The sequence below is a fragment of the Protopterus annectens genome, chromosome 3.part1 (genome assembly GCF_019279795.1).
Source record: "Protopterus annectens isolate FY-2018-M chromosome 3.part1, PAN1.0, whole genome shotgun sequence".
Lineage (NCBI taxonomy): Eukaryota > Metazoa > Chordata > Ceratodontiformes > Protopteridae > Protopterus > Protopterus annectens.
The window spans coordinates 1,353,621,067-1,353,644,160 of NC_056732.1; the positions used below are offsets into that span (position 1 = coordinate 1,353,621,067).

The 23,094-nt window shown below is 42.5% G+C and overlaps 1 protein-coding gene across 1 annotated transcript in view; it reads right to left on the reverse strand.

The window, feature by feature from the left end:
• Positions 1-793: 793 nt before the first annotated feature.
• Positions 794-23,094, reverse strand: part of MAPK15 (mitogen-activated protein kinase 15) — a 1,649,688-nt gene continuing 1,627,387 nt past the window's right edge. The window contains exon 16 of the mRNA XM_044067386.1: positions 794-3,585. Within this exon, the coding sequence (XP_043923321.1) occupies positions 3,394-3,585 (192 nt within the window). The 3' untranslated portion in view covers positions 794-3,393. The remainder of the gene's footprint in view (positions 3,586-23,094) is intronic.

Genomic DNA, 23,094 nt, shown 5'->3' on the forward strand with positions numbered 1-23,094 from the left:
TCTCAAGCAGGGTGATAATGTACAAGTAGTGCCTGCTGAAAGCTGAGTCCAGCACTTCACAGCAGAATATTAAGCTGCTGTGGAGTTTGGACTGTAAGAAAGCTAATGGCTGCCATTATTTTACACTGATTAATCAGCGCTTTTAGCAAGTTTAAAATTAAAATAAGTAGATAATGAAAAAAAATAGAAATGTGGGTGTGTCTGTGTGTTTGTGTTTTTGTTTCTGCCTGCAGGTGTGAGTGTTTGCATGCATGAAAGCAGATGTGAGAGTGACAGAGAGTTCGATTAGTGGCTGCAACTGCATACCTCTCATCCTCTTAGCTCAGTAAATCTGGACAAAGTCTGAAATAATGGTGGGACAAAGGCATAAAAATAGGAACAGATTTTAAATATCGCTCTTCTAAAATTAGAAAGTTGCTAGAAAAACAGGATTTGTTTAGCATGCATTTTGTGGAGAAGATGAAGTCAGAAACTCAAATGTAAGTCATTTTTAATGACTTCAACCCACAATGATTTGCCAGCAAAAGAATGTTATAAGGAACAGACCAAAAAATGAAGTAAAAATCTAGACATTCTGTGACAACCCGGAGAGTTGAAAGATATGCAGATATGAAACATTTAATGGCTGGCACTATTAGCTGTGTTTGATCATGTGTTTTAAATGTACATCGCGTCTAAATACATGCGTAGACATTAAATACTTACTAAACCAATATCAGGAATGTAAAATACTTCCTTACTTCCTTACAATGGTTACATATTCTACAGCAAGTATGAAACATTAGGTGGTGGATATTTTACATGAAAAATATAAAAAAAAAATTCATATAGATAAAAAACAAATACAAAACAATTTCACATACAGTCCATTCTCTAAGTACAATAATGCCCTCCAGGGTTTGTGTTATTGTGTAAATAATGCCATTTCAGGGGGTTGTTGAACCTCTCCACCCGCTGAATACCTCTGGGTGTGCATTATTTACACAACACACACCCTGTTGGGCATTATTACTTGCTTGTCAAATAGGCAAAAAAATCACTCCCAGAAATATCAGAGCAGTGTGAACAAATGATCTGAGTAATGGAAGTGAAATTCATGAGGACAACACTGACACAAATTTCTCAAAGCACTTCCTCACAACACTGCATAAAGGTAAGCATTATCAAACTGTCAGTCCTTCATTGGGGAACCCATGGAAAACCTGCAGTCTTGGTGGGGGTAACCTTAAGTAGGACTAACAGGGAAAAGGACATGGTTGTAATCTTTCCTAGGTACAATCATGTTATGCATTGTGAAACTGAAAGGTGAAGGTCATACAATATAAGGACATACATCACGAAGAGTGGATTTCAGAGATACAACAGTCATCTTCCTACTGCAGAAGGCACTATTAAGTACAGTTCAGTAGGCCACAACATTCAGGAAAATTAGGTTGGAAGAAAGCATGCAACACAAAATTACCTACAAGGTTAATCATAAAGGTGGGAAAGAGACATGAGCAGAGACCTAGAAAAGTAGGGCATGTATAAATATTTAGATAAAATGGATACAATTTGGACATGCCATATTGGTTTGGACAAATGGCAGAATGTGGAACAGGGAAAAAAAAAGAACTGGGGTGGGCAAAAAAGGGATATAAGTGGCAAATGAAAGGGATATTTCAATAACCTTAAGAATATGCTGGTTCAATAGCTTCTGGAAACAGTTTCTTATGGTAACAGTCAAGTACAAGTCATGAGAAAATCATAAAGTTGCTTTTCATTAAGTGAAGCAATGAAAGGATGGGACAAGAGTATGAAAGGGATGTCCACAATGGAGCTAGCTGCAACATTTACACAGACTTGATTGGCTTTGGTTTGGTTTCTTTTGCCAACTCTGCGTGCTCTAAACAGCAACTATCAAGGCAAAGCAGACTCTGGTACTTTCTTCTCACAATGAACTCTATAGTATCAATAACTATCCAACAAAAACCCTAGGATAACGATGAGTAGAAACAGCATTAAAGAAAAGAGTCTGTCCACCTACAAAAACAAGATTATTTTTTCATGGCACTCACGGTTTCTGCAGCTGTGGTGTTCATTGGGCATGACTCATTAGACTGCTGTCAGTGGACAGCGCAGTGGTGCAGTGGTAGCATTGTCGCCTCACAGCAAGAGGTTTTCTGGTTTGATTCTCAGCTGGAGTGCTTTCTGTGCGGAGTCTGCATGTCCTCCCGCCGTTCTTGTGGGTTTACTCCGGGTGTTCTGGTTTACTCCCACAATAGAAAGACATGCATCTGCAGTTTTTCTCCTCAGGCCTCCGCTGAAAATTGGCTTCATTCCATGATAGACTTTCCCACTAAACAAATATTAAATAAATAATAAATAGTGGACTGTGTGTTGTCTTTTTGTAGTGGACCCCTTACACAATCATGCAAAGTAGGCTTAATGTTGTTAAGTGTGGCTAGCCAAGGAGAAGGTAATACTCTCTATCAACAGACTCACTGGTAAAACTAACAAAACAATTTTTTCAATTTCTTAATAGCTGTTAAAACTATAGGTGGCTTAAATGAACAACCACTAACCAAACTAAATGAGGAAAGTGACATTCTCAGTAACAGAAAGTGGCAGATCTTTTCCGGTTCCATATTAACATAGTGTAAATACCAACAGCATGGAGTATTTGTTTTGCTGGTACTTACGAATGTTTTAAATTTAATAACATTATAAAGTGCACAATGACATTTACATTAATTTCTCTGATGTTTCTAATAACTAGAAGAGGATATCAGTTAAATCTTTGTTTAGTGTTACAAAACCCCATGCATGACAGTTGATACCTGCTGCTGGAGCTGTGAGCATAAAACCATTCCAGCAGTTTTGGAAACATTCTGGAAACAAAGTGATAAACTCAAGCTGAATAAAATATACACGTTTGTACAGATCAGTACAGATAAGAAATATTAACAGCAATTTACAGATAAACTTGTAGTCTCTTTCCTGGAAATTCTGCACATTCTGAGAGGTAGCAAGCTAGAAACCAGCAGTCCAGACTCACTAGAAACTGGAATACTACACAGATTTTGCTCGTGGATATCCTCCAGTGTAGAACCTGGCTTCTGCTTGAGGTTAAAATGATGGTACAAATCTCAGGAACCTTAACTCATAGTGCATTTTTCCACAGCCTTTATTTCTGTTCTGATGCAAGACACTTGTGCTATCCATCTGCTCAAACCATGAGCAATCACTGTGCTTGTGTTTTATGGAACTCACAAGAATTTAGTTAAGATAACACAGCCAAGCTTGGAAATCCTCAAAAATACCATAAGTCATTTATCTCCTTGGATGTTTCTACCATCCTGAAACAATTACTGAACCAAATGAAACAAAGGTCAAACGTCTTGTAAAGTACTGCTACTGTTTTAGTTTCAGATTTCTTAGGTTTTCTAGCCCAGTCTTGCTTATTGTTCCATAGGCCTGGGAATAACTTCCTAGAGTGGCTTTGGCATCACCTGATGCTCCTACATTGGAAGTTGACTGGAACATCTTCTTACTAAACCTCTGAGCTGTGCGGCTTTCTCTGTTTTGAAGTGCAGTCCTTTGATTCTGTGCAAGAAAAAAAGAAAGACTAATTTAACACTATCTTCACAAACAAGAGTTAAACATTTAAATTACTTCAGTAACCAACAGTATGTCATAGATAGCTTTAAAAAGAAGTTATGTACTTACCATAATGTTCCACCTGTGTTATCCATTTTCATTCATCCTCAACGTATGGATCTGGATCTGATCCTCAGATCTGACTTGGCTGTTAAACTAGCTCGTGGCCTCTAACAAACTCTGGAGCTCGTTCCCTACCCACAATGTCCCACCCCCATCATCCTATAACTGTAAGACCGCAAATGAATAACTATTAACCCGTAACATATAAATGACATTTAGTCCTAGATAAAGGAATCTCATTTCCCCATGAGTCAATTATAAAAGTATGGAGCGAAATGCCATATTTGGCAGTCAACTTAACAGACAGTAGTGTATTGAAGACTCTTGCTTCTCTAGAAACCAGAAAACAGACAAGGAAGGGGGAAGGTGGGTGGGAAGTTGAGGATGAATGAAAATGGATAACAGAGATGGAACATTATGATAAATACATAACTTCTTTATCTGATGTTAATTTTCATTCATCCTCAATGTATGGGTCAGATTCTTCAGCTATTTGAACCTTTGGGTGGACTCCAAGGACTGATAAATCTGGGTACGACTGAGACAAAGGCTATATTGATCATGGATTTTAGATCTAATTGTAATAAATGATAAAGGTATGAGGATTTAACCAAGATGTAGCTGTATGTACATATATTATCTACACAGAAAAGTCGTCCCAGATCTAACTGAATGATCCTTCCATGGTTTGGTAAAGAAGAAAGTCCTTTATGGTAGATAAATGAAAAGCAACCTTTTACAATATATTTGCCAAGTTGTTGTATTCAAAGAAAAAAAATGGTTGAACAGACCTCCTAACATGATTTTATATATATATATATATATATATATATATATATATATATATGTGTGTATATATAGGTTGACTATGAAATCTCGAAATACTTTAAATCTGGAATTTCAGTATTTTGAAATTAGATTGCTGAAACCTTCAAATCCCGAAAACCCATAATTGCGAAACTCAAAATCCTGAACCTACATTACACACAGAGCACACACATAAACATACACACAACTTCCCCCCACAAGCACACAGACAAACCTAGACTACATATAAGCAAGGGGGCAAGCCCCCCTGCACTAACTCCAAGAAAGCACAATCATTCACACAAAGGTAACTCACACCCACGCATTTCACAATCCCTCGCACACACACATCACAGCCGCAACACACAATGACATACACTAAAGCCCCTAACCAACACACTTACACATACATACATACCCGAACTAACACCTAACCATTCACAAACCGCAACACCAGAAGCGCTAATTCAAAATCTCCGTACTTCGGGATTTTGAATTTTGCGCTTCTGGTGTTTTGGGATTTCAAGGCTTCGGTGTTATAATTTCGAAATACTGAAATTTGGGATTTCAGTATTTCAAAATTATGAACGGAACCCATATATATATATATATATATATATATATATATATATATATATATATATATATATATATATGTATATATATATATATATATATATATATATGTAAAATGTATATACAGTAGTTAGGAAAAGAACTGTCTATGAAAAACTAGTAAGCGGAATACACTAATAAACTTATGCACCATCTTAGAAAGGAGAGAAGGGTTTGTACTCAACATGACTATCCTTATCCTTTTTTTGTCACAAGAAGATGCAAGTTTACAGGGGAAATATTGCAAGGTGTATAGTATGAAATTTTAATTCATATGATGCAATGGAATCTGTATAGGAGAACTGTCAACAGATGGTACCCAGTAAAAATAATTTTTTACCATATTATATTTACCAATTTTCACCATATTTCTAAAAATTTGGGAATAATCCTGGATTCCTACATAAAAGTGGAGCTAGATATAAGTTGCAGTTTGAAAAAACTGGCTCTATGCCGAGAAAATCTTCCTCACTACTTTCTCCCAGTCTTTTTTTGTGAGGCTTCAGAAAGATCTAGTGGAATACATTGATGAAGATGTATGTCTTTCAGAAAAGGGGAAGGTACCTTGGGGGGAGACCGGATTGACCGACGGTGAATACCATGCCCTAATCAAGTTTATGAAGGTAGAAGGTCCAGCTATAAATGGATCAGACTTGGATTGTATCAGAACCAATAAAGCTGGTTTAGACAATTTTGTCTTCAAGGATCCAAACAGGTAGACATGCAACTTGATCCTTTTTTTGATGGTTGAAAATTATTAGTTATATACTTACCATAACTTTGTAACTGTGTTGTCCTCTTCTCATTCTGCTTCTTCACGTATGGGTCTCAGATCTGACTCGGCCAACTCCAACAGACTTTAGCATCCAGGATCAAACTCCTCCCCTACCCATAATCCTCTACCTCTAGCCCAACCTTCTCAGATTGAGTTTGCTGCCCCCATAAGCAAAAAAGGAAAGAAAAGATAACCAGGAGCTCAACCTGGAACCAAGGTTCATACAGAGGCTATTCTAGATCCTCTAGAACCATATCTAATTTGGAGGGGGGTGGTTGGGCGAGAAGGTGAAGCAGAATGAGAAGAGAACAACACAGATACCAAGTTACGGTAAGTACACAACTAATAAATCTGATGTTGTCCTTCTTATTCTGCTTCATGTATGGGTCAGAGTCCCCAGCTACATAATTTCTGGGGTGGCCTCAAAGAAGGACATGCCAGAGCACCGATGAACCAAAGGATGTCCTGCTCCTGGACACAACAACTAACTTATAGTGAGACATAAAGGTATGAGAATTAGATCAAGTGGCTGCAGCACAAATGTCATCAATGGGAAACCTGGATGAAAAAGCAGTTGACACAGTGATGGACCTTATTGAATGAGCTTTTGGAGGACCAGGAAATTGCCAACCATTCTTTTCATAAACAAAAGAAATACAGTTTGTAATCCACTTTGTTACTGTCACTTTCGAAACAGATGAACCTTGATGATTAGGAGAAAAAGAAACAAATAATTGCTCCAACATTCTGAACTGCTTTGTCCTATGGAGATAGAAATGAAGCTGCCTGTGAAAGATGATGTAGGGATGCTTGAAGAAAGTGCTTACAACTCAGATACCCTTTTTGCTGATGAAATGGCAACAAGAAAACACAATTTTCATGACAAAAACTTCAAGTTGCAATACTTAGCTGGCTCAAAAGGATATGGGTCAGGCTTACAAAACAAGAGTCAAATCCCATGGAAGAGTAGGATCTTTGATAAGAAGGCTCAAAAGAAAAACACCTTTCATGAAGGCTTTACATAACTTAGCAGAAGCAACAGACCCTGAAGGTAATCCTGAATGGAAATTGAAATGGCTGCCAATTGAAGTTTAATAGTCATAAAACTAGAACTTTGCTTATATAAACATTCTAAAAATGACAGAATAGAGGGAATCAGACCTGAAAAGGGATCAATGTGATTGTCGATCGCCCAAATGGAAAATCTTTTCCACTTACTCTTGTATACCTTCTTAGTAGATGCTTTCTGAGAGGCTAAAAGGATAACTTTGACCTGAGAGGAAAACTTGAACCCTCTAACAATCATGGGAACTGGAGAAACCATGTGATTAACTTGAGGGTGGAGAGATTGGGCTGAAGTCCTAACGTCGGGTGAGAAAGGAGGTCTGGTTTGGGTTCCAGTATCCATGGAGGATGTTTGAGGAGAGATCAGAGGAAGAGGAACCACATCTGATGAGGCCAAAAAGGGGCAATGAGACTCTTCAACCATTTGGCTTTCTGGATAAGTTTTCGTATCAGAGGGAGAGGAGGATAGGTATATAGGAGCTGTAAGGCAAATCATAGACTAAAGGATCCCTCGAGGAACCCCCTGAGGGGGGGATCAGAGTAAAGTAATTGCTGCATTTGTTGTTGTAAGGGGATGCAAAGCGAAGACCCCAACAGTTGAAAATCTCGTTTGCTACTGGTTGATTGAGGGACCACTCATGAGGCATCAGAATAGACCTGCTGAGCCTGTCTGCTAAAATGGTGGATTTCCCTAGAACATATGTTGCAAGAAGAAAGCGGTTTTAAGAGATTGCCCATTCCCAGACCCTCATGGCCTCTCTGCAGAGAGGGTACAAATGGGTTCCTCCTTGCTTGCTGATGTACCAGACTAATGACATGTTGTTGGTGTGAACAGCAATAGTCCCTGGAGTGAGGATGTCCTGAAAGGCTTGCAATGACAAAAGGACAGCTTTCATCTCCAAGATGTTTCTATCTGAGTCCATGTGACTTGGACCATCTTCCCCTGGAAATGCCACCCCCCAATGGGAAGCATCTGTGGTCACAGTGGCTGAGGATAAGGGAAGAGAAAAAGGTCTGCCAATTGTCGGATCTGCTTGAATCCACCACCATAGATGGGACCTGCAAATGCTTGTCAGTCTGATAGGAGCAGATAAGGGCTGATGTAGAATAGCCCATTGAACAGATAGTGTCCATTGGAGAATGTGCATATAGCACCTGGCTAGCAGAACCAAAAGTATGGCAGCTGCCATAGATTTCAGAGCTCTTAGAATCAACCTGATGGCAGGAGATGAGAGATTCAGAATATCTTGAACTTGTGATTTCAAACTGTCACTGCGATGTTGTGGCGAGGCAGCTATTTGAGTAGAAGTCTTTAGTTGTACTCCAGTGAATTCCAAATTCTGAACTGGCATTGGCTGTGGCTTGTCCAAATTTATAGTAATGCCAAGCAAGAGAGACAACTGGTAAAGATAATCCCTGGCCTGACAAGGTTGATGCTGAGTGGGGACAGTCAGGAGCCAATCATCCAAGTATGGGAATATATGAAAAGTACAGTTTTGTACCTACCATAAATGTAGATGTCCGAACTGGATAGCATCTGCAGTCATAACAACTGGGTTGTCCTGTCGTCAGGCAGCCCTTCGGTCGGCCGGATTCCAAAGTCTGGGTCCGGCTGATGTCGCACTTCACCCGACGTCATCTCTGTTGGTCTTCGGGTATAAAGGCATCAGCCGAAGCCATTTTCTTCAGTTTGTCTTGCCCCAGATGCCAGTGGCCCTCTTGGAAGGCTAAAATTTGGATAAATGCCAATGTATGCAGACAAGGAAGAAGGAATGTACAAAAAATAAGCATGTATGTACATATATACAAACAAATACACCATAAGAGACTCCCCCCCAGCTAGCTATTAGGAGTGTAAATACCCTAGGAGTACCACAGAGGGGAAGGAGGGTGGGTAATCCTGACTGCAGATGCTATCCAGTTCGGACATCTACATTTATGGTAGGTACAAAACTGTACTATGTCCTTCATGGATGCATCTGCAGTCATAACAACTGGGTAGAATACCATAGCTAAACTAGGGGTGGAGGAAAAATAAGTAAAATTATGGTGTAGTCAGGATCCCTTGCAGTACAGCAGTGGCAAACCCTGCTCGGGATCTGGAATATAGAGGTAAATTGTAATGCTTGGCAAATGTATGCACGGAGGTCCAAGTAGCCTCAATAATGTCCTTGGTTGCCACTCCTCGTAAGAATGCTGTGGTAGTGGCTGTAGCTCTTGTTGAATGAGGTCTTATGTTCTGTGGCATTGGTTTCCCATGGTGGGAGTAACAGAATCTTATGCAATTTCCTATCCATTTGGAGATTGTTTGCTTGGAAATTGCTTTTCCTTCCCTTCCTGGTGCATAGGCCACTAACAGCTGGTCAGTCTTTCTGTTTTCTTTTGTTCTGTCCAGGTAGTAGCGTAACTGTCTATGTACATCCAAAGTATGCAGTAGTCTTTCCCCCCTGTTCTGTGGGTTGGGAAAGAAGGTAGGTAGGTGGATTGCCTGGTTTAAGGACACTCTGGATACCACCTTTGGCATAAATGTAGGATTAGTTCTCATGGAGACTCTATCTTGATGGAAGATCAGGAAGGGTTGTACTGCCATTAAGGCCTGGAGTTCTGAAACCCTTCTTGCTGAAGTAATTGCCAGGAGGAAAGCAGTTTTCCATGATAGGTGTTGAAGATCCGCTGTTCCTGCTGGTTCAAATGGTGGGAGTGTCAATTTTTCTAGTACAAAATTTAAGTCCCATGCTGGCAGTGGTGGTTTCCTAGGAGGTTTTACATTCTTGATTCCTCTGAGGAATTGCCTGAGTAGAGGATGTGAGTAGACAGGCGGATCATAGCTGTATTCGAGATAGCTGATGCATGTATCTTGATGGAGGAATAGGACAGACCTGTGTGTAGAAGCTCTGCCAAGTACTCCAGGATGTTAGCAATGTCTATGTTTGACACATCTTTTCCTCTTTCCGCACTCCAAGTGGCAAACCTTTTCCATTTTCCTGCATAGTTCCTTCTTGTTGAAGGTCTGCGGGCTTCAAGTATAATGTCTTTAACCCTTTGGGATAAATCTGGGTTGGTTGTTCTTAAGTGATGTTCCAGGCAATCAGTTGTAAGGTTTTTAGGTTTGGATGCAGGATGCTGTATTTGTTCTGAGTTAACATCAAGGGCATCAGAGGTATTGGCCACATTCTCCCCTGAGACATGCTCCTGAGCAAGGGATACCAGTGTTGTCTTGGCCAATTTGGAGCTATCAGGATTATCCTTGGTTGTTCCTCTTTGATTTTCAGCAGTACCTTGTGCATCAAAGGAAGAGGTGGGAAGGCATAAGCTGTCAGGCCTTTCCAACTGAAGGAAAGGGAGTCCACCTTCCATGCAAGAGGGTGGCACGTCCTTGTGCAGAATTTCCTGAGTTGGTGGTTGAGTGGAGATGCGAACAGGTCTATTTGTGGCATTCCCCATTTTCTTGTGATGGCCTTGAATATGTCCGGGTGCAGCATCCATTCGTGAGCATTCGATGTGGTTCTGCTTAACATATCTGCTAGTGTATTTTCTTTTCCTGGCACAAAGGTTGCCTGTAACTGGATGTTGTAGTTCAGTGCCATGTTCCAAAGGTCCAGAGTCATTCTGCATAGGGGGTAAGAATGAGCGCCCCCTTGCTTGTTGATATACCACATGACTGTGGTGTTGTCTGTCCTTATCAGTAAATGGCCTTCTTTTAGGAAAGGTTTGAATTTCTGGATTGCTAGCTGTACTGCCAGCATTTCCTTTTGGTTTATGTGCAGGTGCAGCTGGTCTGGAGTCCACAATCCTTGTATGCATTTGTCCAACATGTGTGCCCCCCAACCTAGGTCTGAGGCGTCCGTTGTGATGATCTGGTTCGCTTGACCTTTGTGGAAGGGCAAGCCTAGGTTTGCCTGGCATGCTTGGGCCCACCATAGGAATTCTTGTTTCAGGCATGGGATTAGTGGTATTTCGGTTTCTAGGCTGTGGCTGTGCTGAGACCATAAGTTTTTTAGGTACCACTGTAGCTTTCTCATATGCAGTCTTGCATGAGGAATCAGGATTATGCATGATGCCATGAATCCCAAGGCCTGCAGTATTTTTCTTGCTGTTAGTTTGTTCTGCTTTGTTAATGTCAAGAAATAATGAGGAAGTTGTTCTTGTTTTTCTGCAGTCAGGAATGCCATTTGTTTTACTGTATCCAATTCTGCACCCAAGAAAGTTCTTGTCTGGGATGGAATCAGCCTTGACTTTTTTAGATTGACTGTGTATCCCAGGGCTTGTAACAAGTAAATGACCCTTTGTAAATCTGTTGTCAGCTTGTCTTTGTTGTCCGCTTGTAGCAGGCAATCGAAAGTTCTTGTCTGGGATGGAATCAGCCTTGACTTTTTTAGATTGACTGTGTATCCCAGGGCTTGTAACAAGTAAATGACCCTTTGTAAATCTGTTGTCAGCTTGTCTTTGTTGTCCGCTTGTAGCAGGCAATCGTCCAGGTATGGATAGATTTGGATTCCCTGTAGCCTGCAATGAGCAATTACTGATGCCAGGCATTTTGTGAATACTCTGGGCAGTAGATAAGCCAAAGGGCAATGCTGAGAATTGATAATGCTCTGATCCTGCAAGGAATCTGAGGTATCTTCTGCAAATTGGTCGAATGGGGACGTGCAGGTATGCCTCCTTGAGGTCTAGAGTCACCAGCCAACACTCCTTGCCCAGCATGGGAAGAAGTTGCTGTAGGGTCAGCATTTTGAATTTTGGGACGATGATGTATGTGTTTAAGACGGACAGATCGAGAATGGGTCTCCAAGTCTTTTCTTTTCTTGGGACTAGAAAGAGTCTGGAGTAAAATCCTTTGCCCTGTTGATTTTCTGGTACTCTCTCCACAGCTCTCATGTTGGTTAGCTGAATTACCTGGTTTAGAGCTTCTGTTTTTTGAGTTGGAGGTAAATTTGGCATTCCTCTGTTTACTGGTAAGGTGTGGAAGTGGAACCTGTAGCCTTGGTCTATGGTTTTTAAAATCCACTTGTCTTTTGTGATATAGTGCCAATTTCTTGAAAATAAGGCTAGCTTTCCGCCTAAAGGTGCTGCTATTTGCTCTCTGGTAGGCGGTGTCAGAGCCAAGTCACTGTGATTGTCCTGTTGCAGTGGCAGTGTTTGTGTCAGTGCTTCTCTGGTTGTTACCTTGCCACTGTCGTCCTCTGTAGGCACTACCTCTGGATTGGTTTCTGCCTCTAGAGCGTCTATACCTGCCTCTTTGGGTCTTTGAGGAGTCTGGAAAGGACCAATTTTTGGCAGGCCAGTTTCTGTTAAACCGAGGGGGCTGAACCTGTAAGAAATCCTTAACTGTTTGTACAGATTTTGCCTTCTCTTCCATTTTCTTCATTACCTGTTGAGCAGAAGTACCAAATAGATTGTCCTTATCCATAGGAGCATCTAACAACTTTGCTTTTACATGATCCGGTAGGACTTGTTCTTTCAACCATGCATGCCTTCTTATCACTGTGCCAGTCATGGCTGATCTAAATGAAGCCTCCAGTGCATCATAGCCACATTTCAAAGAATGGTTACTAACCTGCTGTATGTTATTCACCATCTCTAAGACATATTTCTTATCTAAGGTTTCTTCAGAGGAAAGTTTCTTAGACAACTGATCAAGCATAAACTCTTGATATTGAATCATGTGAAACTGACAGTTTAAAGCTCTAGCTGAGAGAGTGGCGGATGTGTAAACTTTTTTGCCCCATCTGTCTAATGACCTGCCTTCCCTTTCAGAAGGGAGAGGGTTTTTTTGTAGAGGTAGAGGCTACTGCCTTAGGCCCCTGGGAAATAGTCTCAGGGTCTGCAAGTGGGGCCTTGTAAAGGTGGTGATGAGTGTTAGGTACCCTGTAAAATCTGTCTGGTTTGGCAGGAGCTGGGGGTAAGGAATCAGGTGCAGTGCAAACGTCATTAAATGCATCATCCACAACAGGCAAAACTGGAGGTATAGCTAAGGGCCTGTGTTGCGGCAGGTGCAGAAAGGTTCTAAGCCTTTTTCTTGAGTCTGAGAAATCCTGTCCTTGCCATTTGAATTGTTCTCTCATGGCATGTAAGGTTTCCCCAAAGGAGAATTCCTCTGGTGGAGAGATGGATGGAATGGAATCATCAACATCGGAGTCTTCATAAGTGGACAAAGGAGCCTCTGGCTGTTCTGTAGTGTCTGAGTCCTCTGAAGAATCATCAGAGCCTTCCTGCTGGGGTGGCTCTGTTCTAGGTCTCTTTTCTGGAGGCTGAGAGGCCCTGTCTGGGTGTGATTGGGATCCCCTAATTAAGGAAATCAAATCCTCTGCCAGGGTAAGCATTTGAGAGCTAGAAGGGTGTCTGTGAGAGGGGGCCTTAGCAGGTACTGTACTAACAGTTTTTGCTGCCTTGGCCCTGGCAAAGGCCTTGATAGACATGGCTGCAGGAGGCCTAGCAGCACCACGTGCTGGGGTAGAAACATCCAAAGGAATGGTGTCAGATAACTCACTAGAAGCCACAGTAGAAGGTAAAATTTCAGAGGCCAATTCAACTGTAGTAGCAGGAGCCTCGGTAGTAGTCATGGTTTCGGCTGAGGAATGACCGGTTTTCTCGGTTTCGGCCGAAACCGAGACACTCGCGGTTTGCTTATCCGTGGTTTCAGCCAAAACCGCGGACCGCGAGTGTTGGTCTTTTTCCTTGCGTTTTTTAATTATTTGGGTAGTCGGATGATCCGACGGCATAATGTACGCAAAATCGGTGCCGAAAAACTGTTCAGCAAACTCCGGCCGACGCCTAAGCGTTCGTCGGTTGAAGGAAGCACAGGCTGAACAGGCAGCTACGTCGTGGTCTGGGCCTAAACAAGGTAGGCAGTAAGAGTGGAAATCCTTATGAGGTATTTGTTTCCCACAAGTTAAACAATTGTTTACTTTTTCTGACATCGGCTGAGGCAAGAAAAGGTCCCCAACGGGGTACTTAGCTTTTTAGAAGTCTTCGAAGTAGTATTCGGTAGTAGGAATCTCTGGATCTGACCGACCGGCACTTGCAAACAGCTTCTGCTTCGGGCACCACGCGGCAAGAAAGACTGAAGAAAATGGCATCGGCTGATGCCTTTATACCCGAAGACCAACAGAGATGACGTCGGGTGAAGTGCGACATCAGCCGAAGCCGGACCCAGACTTTGGAATCCGGCCGACCGAAGGGCTGCCTGACGACAGGACAACCCAGTTGTTATGACTGCAGATGCATCCATGAAGGACATCCCCTGCAGTCAGAGATGAGCTGCAACTGCTGCCACACACTTGGTAAACACCTGGGGGGATGTGTGAGACTATAGAGCAGGGGTTGAAATTGGAAATGACTGACTCCCAGGTGGAAGTGCAGATGACTTTTGGAGCACCTGTCTATTTTTATGTGATAGTACGCATCCTTGAAGTCCACCAAGCACATCCAGTCGTCCTTCCTCAGCATTGGGAGTATGGACTGAACCGTCACCATCTGGAACTTGGTCTTCTTCATGTACAGACGGAGATTGCTTAGGTCCAGAATACACCGTACGTCTGCTGTTTTCTTTGGCATCAAAAAGAAACAGGAGCAAGTTCTGGACCCTTTCTGATCAGTTGGGACCTGTTGGATGACTCTTTCCTGCAGCCATTTGGTGATTTCATCAACTTCCAACTCCCTCTGACTAGGTGGAACATCGAGGAGTGTCTTTAGTACATTTGGAGGAGGAAGGGAAAAGAGAATGTAGTAACCTCTGGATATAATGTTTTGCACCCAAGCATTTATAGTGATTTGATCCCAGGTGTTTGAGTGCAGGAAAAAATGACCCCCAACTGCCTCCTGAGTGGGACAGTTGAGCAGCACTTCAGGAGTGCTGAAAGGGCTTGTCAGGAAAGGATTCCCTAGAAACCTGGTTCTGCGAGCCCTCTATGCCTCCAGGGCAGCATCTCCCATTATAGCCTCCTCTTCTGCCTCTGGAGGAGAACTCTCCACTTTGATCAGGAAAAGAACCTTGTGACTTCTAGAACCATGTTTTCTTAGCCCCACTTTGATTCCTACAGTAGGTTCATTGAGGGGTAGAAAACGGAATCCCCGTAGCAGACAAGGTCTTCCCTTCTTGCTCACTGTGGGTCAGGATATCCTTAACAGATGGTCTGAAAAGCGTAGAACCATCAAAGGGGGCATTGACAAAAGACACCTTAAAGGAGTCCGTGAAATCGCATAGCCTCATCCAAGCATAATGACACACAGCAATGCTGGTGCCAGCTGCCCTAGAAGAACCCTCCACTGAGTGAGAAATGAGTCTCATGGAGGAGTTAGATATGGAAGTGAGACTGACTAGCTTAGGGAAATTTTATTGAACTCCTTAGGTACACACTCTGCCAGTGAGTCACAGAGTTCCCTCACCAAGTCTCACTGAAGGTGAGTAAAATGTGCTAGATAATTAAGTGCCTTCAGTGCAAAGTTAGCTAGGCATAAATACAATTCCCAAACCTGTCCATTGCTCTGGACTCCCTGGTCGGCGGATGGACTGTTGAGATAGTACAGTTGTGTACACTTACAACAAATGTAGATGTTCGAGTGTATTCACTGTTGCAGTCATTAAATTTGGGTTATCTGCTTGCAGTTAGCCCTCAGTCAGCCTGATTATCAAAGTCTTGGATCCTGTGTCGGTTGCTGTCTCATCTTCCATGACGTCAGGCAGTCAGGGGTATAAAGCATGCAGCCAACGCCATTACATCAGTTTTTCTTGCCCCAGATGTCAGCTGCCCTCATAATGGGAAGCAGTTATATACAAGGTTACACCTCCAACAAAAAGCAAATACACCAGACAGCTTTAAGCATAGTAAACAAGAATAGAGGTATAGTCAATAAAAGTCAGGGGCCAGGAGGGAGGGTAACCAGGACTGCAACAGTGAACACACTCAAACATCTACATTTATGGTAAGTGTACACAACTGTACTATGTTCTTCATGTTTCACTGTTGCAGTCATTACATTTGGGTAGATTCCTAAAGCTAAGGAAGGGAGGAGGCAATTAGATAGCATTAGGACCAGTTATTAGGCCCTGCAAGACTGCAGTGACAAAACCAGCTCTGGATTTAGAAAAAAATTGGCAAGTGGTAATGCTTGGTGAAGGTATGTACAGAACTCCAGGTAACAGCTTCTAAGATGTCCCTGGTAGGGACACCTCTGAAAAAGGCTGTAGAGGTAGATGCAGCCCTGGTGGAATGAAATCTTATCCCCTGTGGAGTAGGTTTTTCCATGGTGCTTATAGCAGAAATTAATGCAATGGCCTATCCACTTAGAAATGGTTTGCTTTGAAATGGGCTTCCCCTCTGCCCCTGTAGCAAATGCAACCAGCAGCTGTTCAGATTTCCTGAGAGGCTTAGTCATGTCCAAGTAAAATCTAAGTTGTCTGTGCACATCCAGAGAGTGCAGTATTCATTCTCCTTTGTTCTGTGGATTAGAAAAGAAGGTTGGCAAATGAATGGACTGATTAAGGGCCACACTTGATACCACCTTGGGCAAAAATGAGGGATTGGTCCTGAGGGACACCCTGTCCGCATGAAAGATGATGAAAGGCTCCACTGCCATGAGGACCTGCAATTCAGATACCCTTCTGCTGAAGTGATGGCTAGAAGGAAAGCTGTTTTCCAAGAAAGGAATTTCAACTCTGCATTTGCAGCTGGCTCAAAGGGAGGTAGAGTGAGCTTTTCCAATACAAAGTCAAGGTCCCAGGCTGGAGTAGGGGCTCTCCTGTGTGGTCTTAAGTTTTTGGCCTCTCTGAGGAATTGCTTCAGCAGTGGATGAGAGAAGAGGGGTGGCTCTGTATTATAATGTGCTGAAGTGGCCAAGTCGTGAATTTTGATGGAAGAAAAGGAAAGGCACTTGTGAAGCATCTCACTTAAGTATTGAAGAATCTGCGGTAAATTGGGCACTGTTGTGCCCATCTCCTGAGTTTGGCTCCAGGAAGAGAATCTTTTCTATTTTTCAGCATAGGATTTTCTAGTACTAGGCCTCCTTGCTACAGAATGACATCCATCACTTGCTTACTGAGGGATGGTAACGGACAGATCAGGTAATTAGCCAGGCTGCAAGATTCAGGGTTTGAAGTTGTGTGTGCAGAATCTGGCCCTCCTGCTGGGACAGCAGGGCAGGGGTCAGAGGCAGGTGCCATGGTTCCAGTAGTGACACACTGCGCAAGAGGGGGTACCAGTGTTGGAGTGGGCAGTTTGGTGCAATGAGTATTGTCCCAACAACGACCTGGAACACACTAGCTTTACTGACACCAAAATGTTCCTTCGACTAAGTGCTTTCGCCATTAATTGGCTTCATCAGAGTCAAAGAAACCTCCAACTACAACAGAATAAATAGTGAAAAATTCTTTTAACAAACACTTAATTAGTTAATTGATAGGCCAATCATCAGCCATAAAATAACATTAGGTGAACCGCCCTTTAAAAAAGTGCTTAGTGCAACTCATTTCATCTAAAACAAATCAAAGAATCCATTTAACAATGCATATAATACCTAGCCAAATTTAAACATATCCACTAGGTTCCACAAACAACAAAATTGGTTGAAAAGTTTGAGTGAACATGTAAAAAATACTATAAAAATGTATTCCATGAATTAAAAATATTGATATATAAAAAAATCAATAACAAAGAAAATAAATTTTTTTGTGTCAGTTGCCATGCTTTCTATGTGGGAAAAACTGTCCGAACGCATTTTCTTTGTTATTGATTGGGTGGTACCGAACTGTAGGGGTGGCGATAACAGACTTCTTGTTGAAAGCAAAGAAGCAAGGTGGCAATTGAGGTTGAACGCCACGCGACCACCAGGACTTAATGAAGGTATTTCCCTCATGCCCATGTTAAAGCAGAGATCTAATAACATTATTTAACACATTTACCATACTGGGTACAATGTTTATTTTGTATCCGGAACAGGTACACTATGGGGATGTAATAATGTTTTGAATAACTCTGAAACCATAGTTTGGTATTGTTTCAAACTTCAAAAGTTAAAAGCTAATGGTTTTTCAGCTTGTGTATGTTTATTAGCATGACCTGCTGCTATGTTCTTTTTATACACATTTTTTATATATCAATGTTTTTAATTCATGGAATAAATTTTTATAGTATTTTTTACATGTTCACTCAAACTTTTCAACCAATTTTGTTGTTTGTGGAACCTAGTGGATATGTTTAAATTTGGCTAGGTATTATACGCATTGTTAAATGGATTCTTTGATTTGTTTTAGATGAAATGAGTTGCACTAAGCACTTTTTTTAAGGGCGGTTCACCTAATGTTATTTTATGACTGATGATTGGCCTATCAATTAACTAATTACATGTTTGTTAAAAAAATTTTTCACTATTTATTCTGTTGTAGTTGGAGGTTTCTTTGACTCTGATGAAGCCAATTACTGGCGAAAGCTCTTATTCGAAGGAACATTTTGTTGTCAATAAAGCTGGTGTGTTCCAGGTCGTCTCGAATCTCTATCAGAGGGGGTAGGGTTTTTGGCAGTAGTAGCCTTAATGCCTTTGGGTCCCTGTGAAATGGTGTCAGGATCTGCAGTAGGATTCTTAAAGAGGAACTTGTGAGAGTTGGGTACTCTGTAATACCTGTCAGGTTTTCTGGGACACAGAGGTAAAGTGTCAGGAGCCAGGCTAGATTCCAAGAAGGCATCATCTACAATGTCCAGTACAGGAGGGATAGCTAAAGGCCTATGTTGAGGTAAGAGTAAGAATTCATAAGCCTCTTTTTGGAGTCAGAGTAATCCTGGCTTTCCCAGTGGAAATGCTCCCTAAGAGTATGCAAAGTTTCACCAAAAGAGAGATCCTCTGGCGGGGAATAAGAGGGAATGGAGTCCTCTGCATCAGAATCCTCATAGGTAGATAAGGGCAACTTCTGGTCATCAGAGAAAACAGAAATTTCAGAATCCTGATCAGAAGAATCAGAAGGAAAAGCAATTCTAGGTCTCTTAGAAGTAGAAGGGTGGCTTCCTCTGATTAGAGTAATAAGGTCTTCAGCCATAATTATCATTTGTTTTTTAGGCATAGAGGCCTGACCATGCAGTCTGTGCATCAATTTTCTAGGCATGGATCGAGTTTTAGGCCTTGAAGAAGAAGATGGCATTGGTTTAATATGCAAGTCAGTAGGCCTGAATACACCCTCAGAAGCCGGTGCCTGCACAGTGGCTCCGGACCCATCCAAGGTAGAGACATCTGCAGGTTCCACAGTTGAAGAAGCATCTCGCAGCATACTGGACTCCAAATGGGTCTCAGTAGAGGCATGCGAATCTGAAGTAGCGGGTATCAGCGGCTGTGAAAGTGCTAAACTGAGTAACGGCGAACTGGCGACTAGCTTAGCAGAAGCATCATTGGCAGCTTTGGACCTAAGCGGCCTGTCTCTGTCTTTATCTTTGCGTTTTTTCAGAATGTCGGTAGTCTGGTGGCTTACCAAAGCCATTTCTGGATAATTGAACTGAGTACCAAAGTATTTAGAAGCGAAAATGAACTGCCAATGAATAGCTTGAGAGACATCGTAGCCTGGGCCTAAGCAAGGAATGCAGTACGACTGAAAATCTTTATGAGGTATTTGCTTTCCACAGGAAATACAACTGTTAACTTTTACTGACATCGGTTTAGACAGAGCAAGAAAAAGGATCCCCAAAGGGGTACTTAGCTTAGTTGAAGACTTTGGATCTGAAACTCAAAAATGAAAATTTCAGGAGTCGGCCAACCGGCACTTTTTTGAACTGCTTCTGCTTCGGGCACTGCACAGCAAGAAAGACTGATGTAATGGCGTTGGCTGCATGCTTTATACCCGTGACTGTCTGACATCATGGAAGATGAGACAGCAACTGATGCAGGACCCAAGACTTTGATAATCAGGCCAACTGAGGGCTACCTGCAAGCAGATAACCCAAATGTAATGACTGCAACAGTGAAACACAAAGAATAGCTGCTGGGTGACTGCCATCACCATAGTGTCAACTGGAATACTCTTACTCCAGAAAGCACGATCCTCTGGGGTGAAAGGATTTTATCTGGATATTTAGGAACTGGTTCTATAGTGTCTGGCTCCTTCCAGGCCCGACAGGTTACCAGGTCTACAAGAGCGTCCGCTGGGAGAACCACCCAAGAAGTAGATGGTCCCATTCTGAAGGCCTCTAGGAATACAGATTCCTCTGAAGAGGGGCTTTTGGGAAATCAGTCACCTTTTAACTTCAAGATTTCTAAGATGTCTGCAAAGGAGAGATCATCCAGTGGCATTTTGGGAGACACCTCTCGCTCATTGTAATCCATATCCTTGGTGAGGGACTCCATAGGGGAGTCCACATGCCTTCTTTTGGATGTCCTCTTCCATGGGATCTCCTCAGTGGGATACTCAGAGGAATAGTCAGAAGAAGAAGGGACCACCTCAGGTGGAGCTGGCTAGAGATCCTTTGAGATGGGCTGACCCTGGGCAGGAATGGCAGGTCCAAGGCTCCAATCCAGAGTGGGCACATTTGGTGGAGCAGCAGTCAAAGGGTCTGATACTCTTCTGACAGAGAAAGCCTTTTCTAATGCGTGAAAAGATGATGGTTCTGGAGAGACCGCTGAAGTTACTGAGGAAGACAGAGGCAGATCACCAGAACCCTGACTTCCAGACAGTACTGGACCCATGCTGTCGACTGCCGAAGCTACAAAGGGGAGAGACTAATCTGAGAGCACTGGAGCCGACCTCTCCCCTAGGACTCAACCACGACATCCCAGATCTGGGACACACTCTGATCTGAAGACCTCAGAGTAAAGGCAGTCAATGTAACGGTCAGAGTACAGGAAGCAAAGGCCCTCTAATCTGACCCCGAATCCCTCAGGAGACTACTGTCCTGGGGCTCCAAAACTGAACTACAGATCAGAGAAGGAGAAAAAAAGCACAGGCTGGGAAGGCTCAGATCCATGAAGGGACATAGTAGGAAGAACCCCCATCTGGACCTGGCTTTAATAATGGACCTAGCCATTCTGTCCATGTCAAGGTAAATGCTCCGACAGGGTCTAGAAAGAGGCACTGAAGACAGGCGAGAATGTCTGGGGGTCCGTAGGATCTTAGATGGTACAGTGGGAGACACCAAAGTGATGGATCTCCCTGGAGACCTGAAAGAAGACTGCGGATCCAGAGATCTATGGATCCTAAAAGGACTACTAGGATCCAAAGACTTAGGATCCAGAGATACAGCCGAAGTGGAGTGCTCATTTGGTGCCATTAAATTGATCGGATCCGACGGCACCAACATAGGCCTTGGTGCCAACGTAGTCAGATCCATTCTTCAAAGCTTTAGCAGGCAGCTCTGCAGATGCTCTCGGCTCCTTAAGGCACATTTTCTTCGCATCATATCCAAATGAATGCTTGGGGGGGGGGTGAATCCCTGGAGAAGCATCAGAAGTGGACAAAAGGCCCTTCAAGATAAGTTTGTTTCTCCTTTTCTGTAAAGCCTTAGGGTTGAACTCCTGACAAATTTTGCAAGGAGAAGGTGCCTTTACTTCTCTTCGGATCCAAGTGAATGCTTGGAAGGGGGCTGAGCCCCTGGAGAAGCAACAGAAGCAAGCAAAAGGCCCTTCAAGATAAGTTTGTTTCTCCTTTCCTGTAAAGCCCTAGGGTTGAACCCCTGACAAATGTTGCAAGGAGAATCTAGATGAGCCGACCCTAAGCAATATACAGAGCATCATGTGTGGAATCTTTCTATCACACTTGCAGCACCTCTTAATACCAGTCAGCTTCTCCATACTGGACAGGAAAGGTAACACTAAACTAAGAAGGACAGAGTAACCAAGCACTACCACTAACAAAAAATAAGTTATCTCTTACCATAATGGTCCATCCGTGTTGTTGATCTTCTTTCATTCATCAATGATGAGGCTCGGAACCGAGTCGGCCTAATATCAAGCTCGTGCCAGCCATAAAAACTCTTGAGCTAAGCTTTTACCAATAGTGCCCTTCTCCCTGTTATGTCAGATCAAGTTTCCCCAGTATTAGTAAAGCAGAGGCCATTTCTGCGCAAATGCCCTAACTCACCACTTGGACCTAAAGTATCCCCTGCAGCCTTTGGAGGGGGAAGAAGGGTGGGAGGTGATGAATTAAAGAAGATCAACAACACAGAGGGAATGTTATGGTAAGACATAACTTCTTTATCTGATGTTGTTAATCTTCTTTCCATTCATCACTGATGGGACAGAATCCCCAGCTACCTTGTGTTCCTTGGGCAGCCCTTATGGAAGAATGATCCTGAGCACCATTGAGCTGAAGGCAGCTCTCCCTCTGTAAACCACATCCAATTTGTAATGATTAATAAAAGTCTGGGGGTTAGCCCATGTGGCTGCTGCACAAATATCATCTCTAGAGGCTCTCAAATGGAAGGCTACAAAAGTTGCCATAGATCTGGTAGAGTTGGTTTTAACATTCTATGGTATAGGTTTTTTCGCAAGTGAATAGGTGCAGTGTATGCAGTCCCTTAGTCATTTAGATAAAGTCACCTTGGAGACAGAATTTCACATTCTAGGTCCAGAGAACAAAATGAAAAGTTGGTCAGTTTTCCGTATTGCTTTGGTTCTGTCTAAATAAAACCTCAGTTGCCTGTGTATATCCAAAGAATGTAGACAGTATTCCCTTTCATTAGTAAAATTTGGAACAAAATACTGGCAAGTCAATAGTTTGACTGATGGAAAAATCTGAAATAACTTTGGGGAGAAAGGATGGGCTTGTCCTGAGTGATACCTTGTGGTCCTTCTGGAAGATTAAATAGGGCCTTTTAATGCATAATGCCTGAAGCTCTGAAATGTGTCTATCTGACGTGATGGCTACCAGGAAAAGGGACTTCCAAGATAGAAATTTGAGGCCACACTTTGCTGCAGGTTCAAAAGGAGGTTGGGTTAAAAACTGAAGAACTAACATGAGGTTCCATGGCTCTATAGGGACACAGGTGGACAGTGGTCTCACCTTCGATAACCACATTGGCACAACAGTCAGGAAATCCTTCTATGTGGCACACCTAATCACTAAGGGCTTTTCATCCAGACAAAAGGAGATCATTGTCCCAATGTACTCATCTTTCATTAGATCCATTACAGAAAACAATGCCCCGTTTGGTATGTAC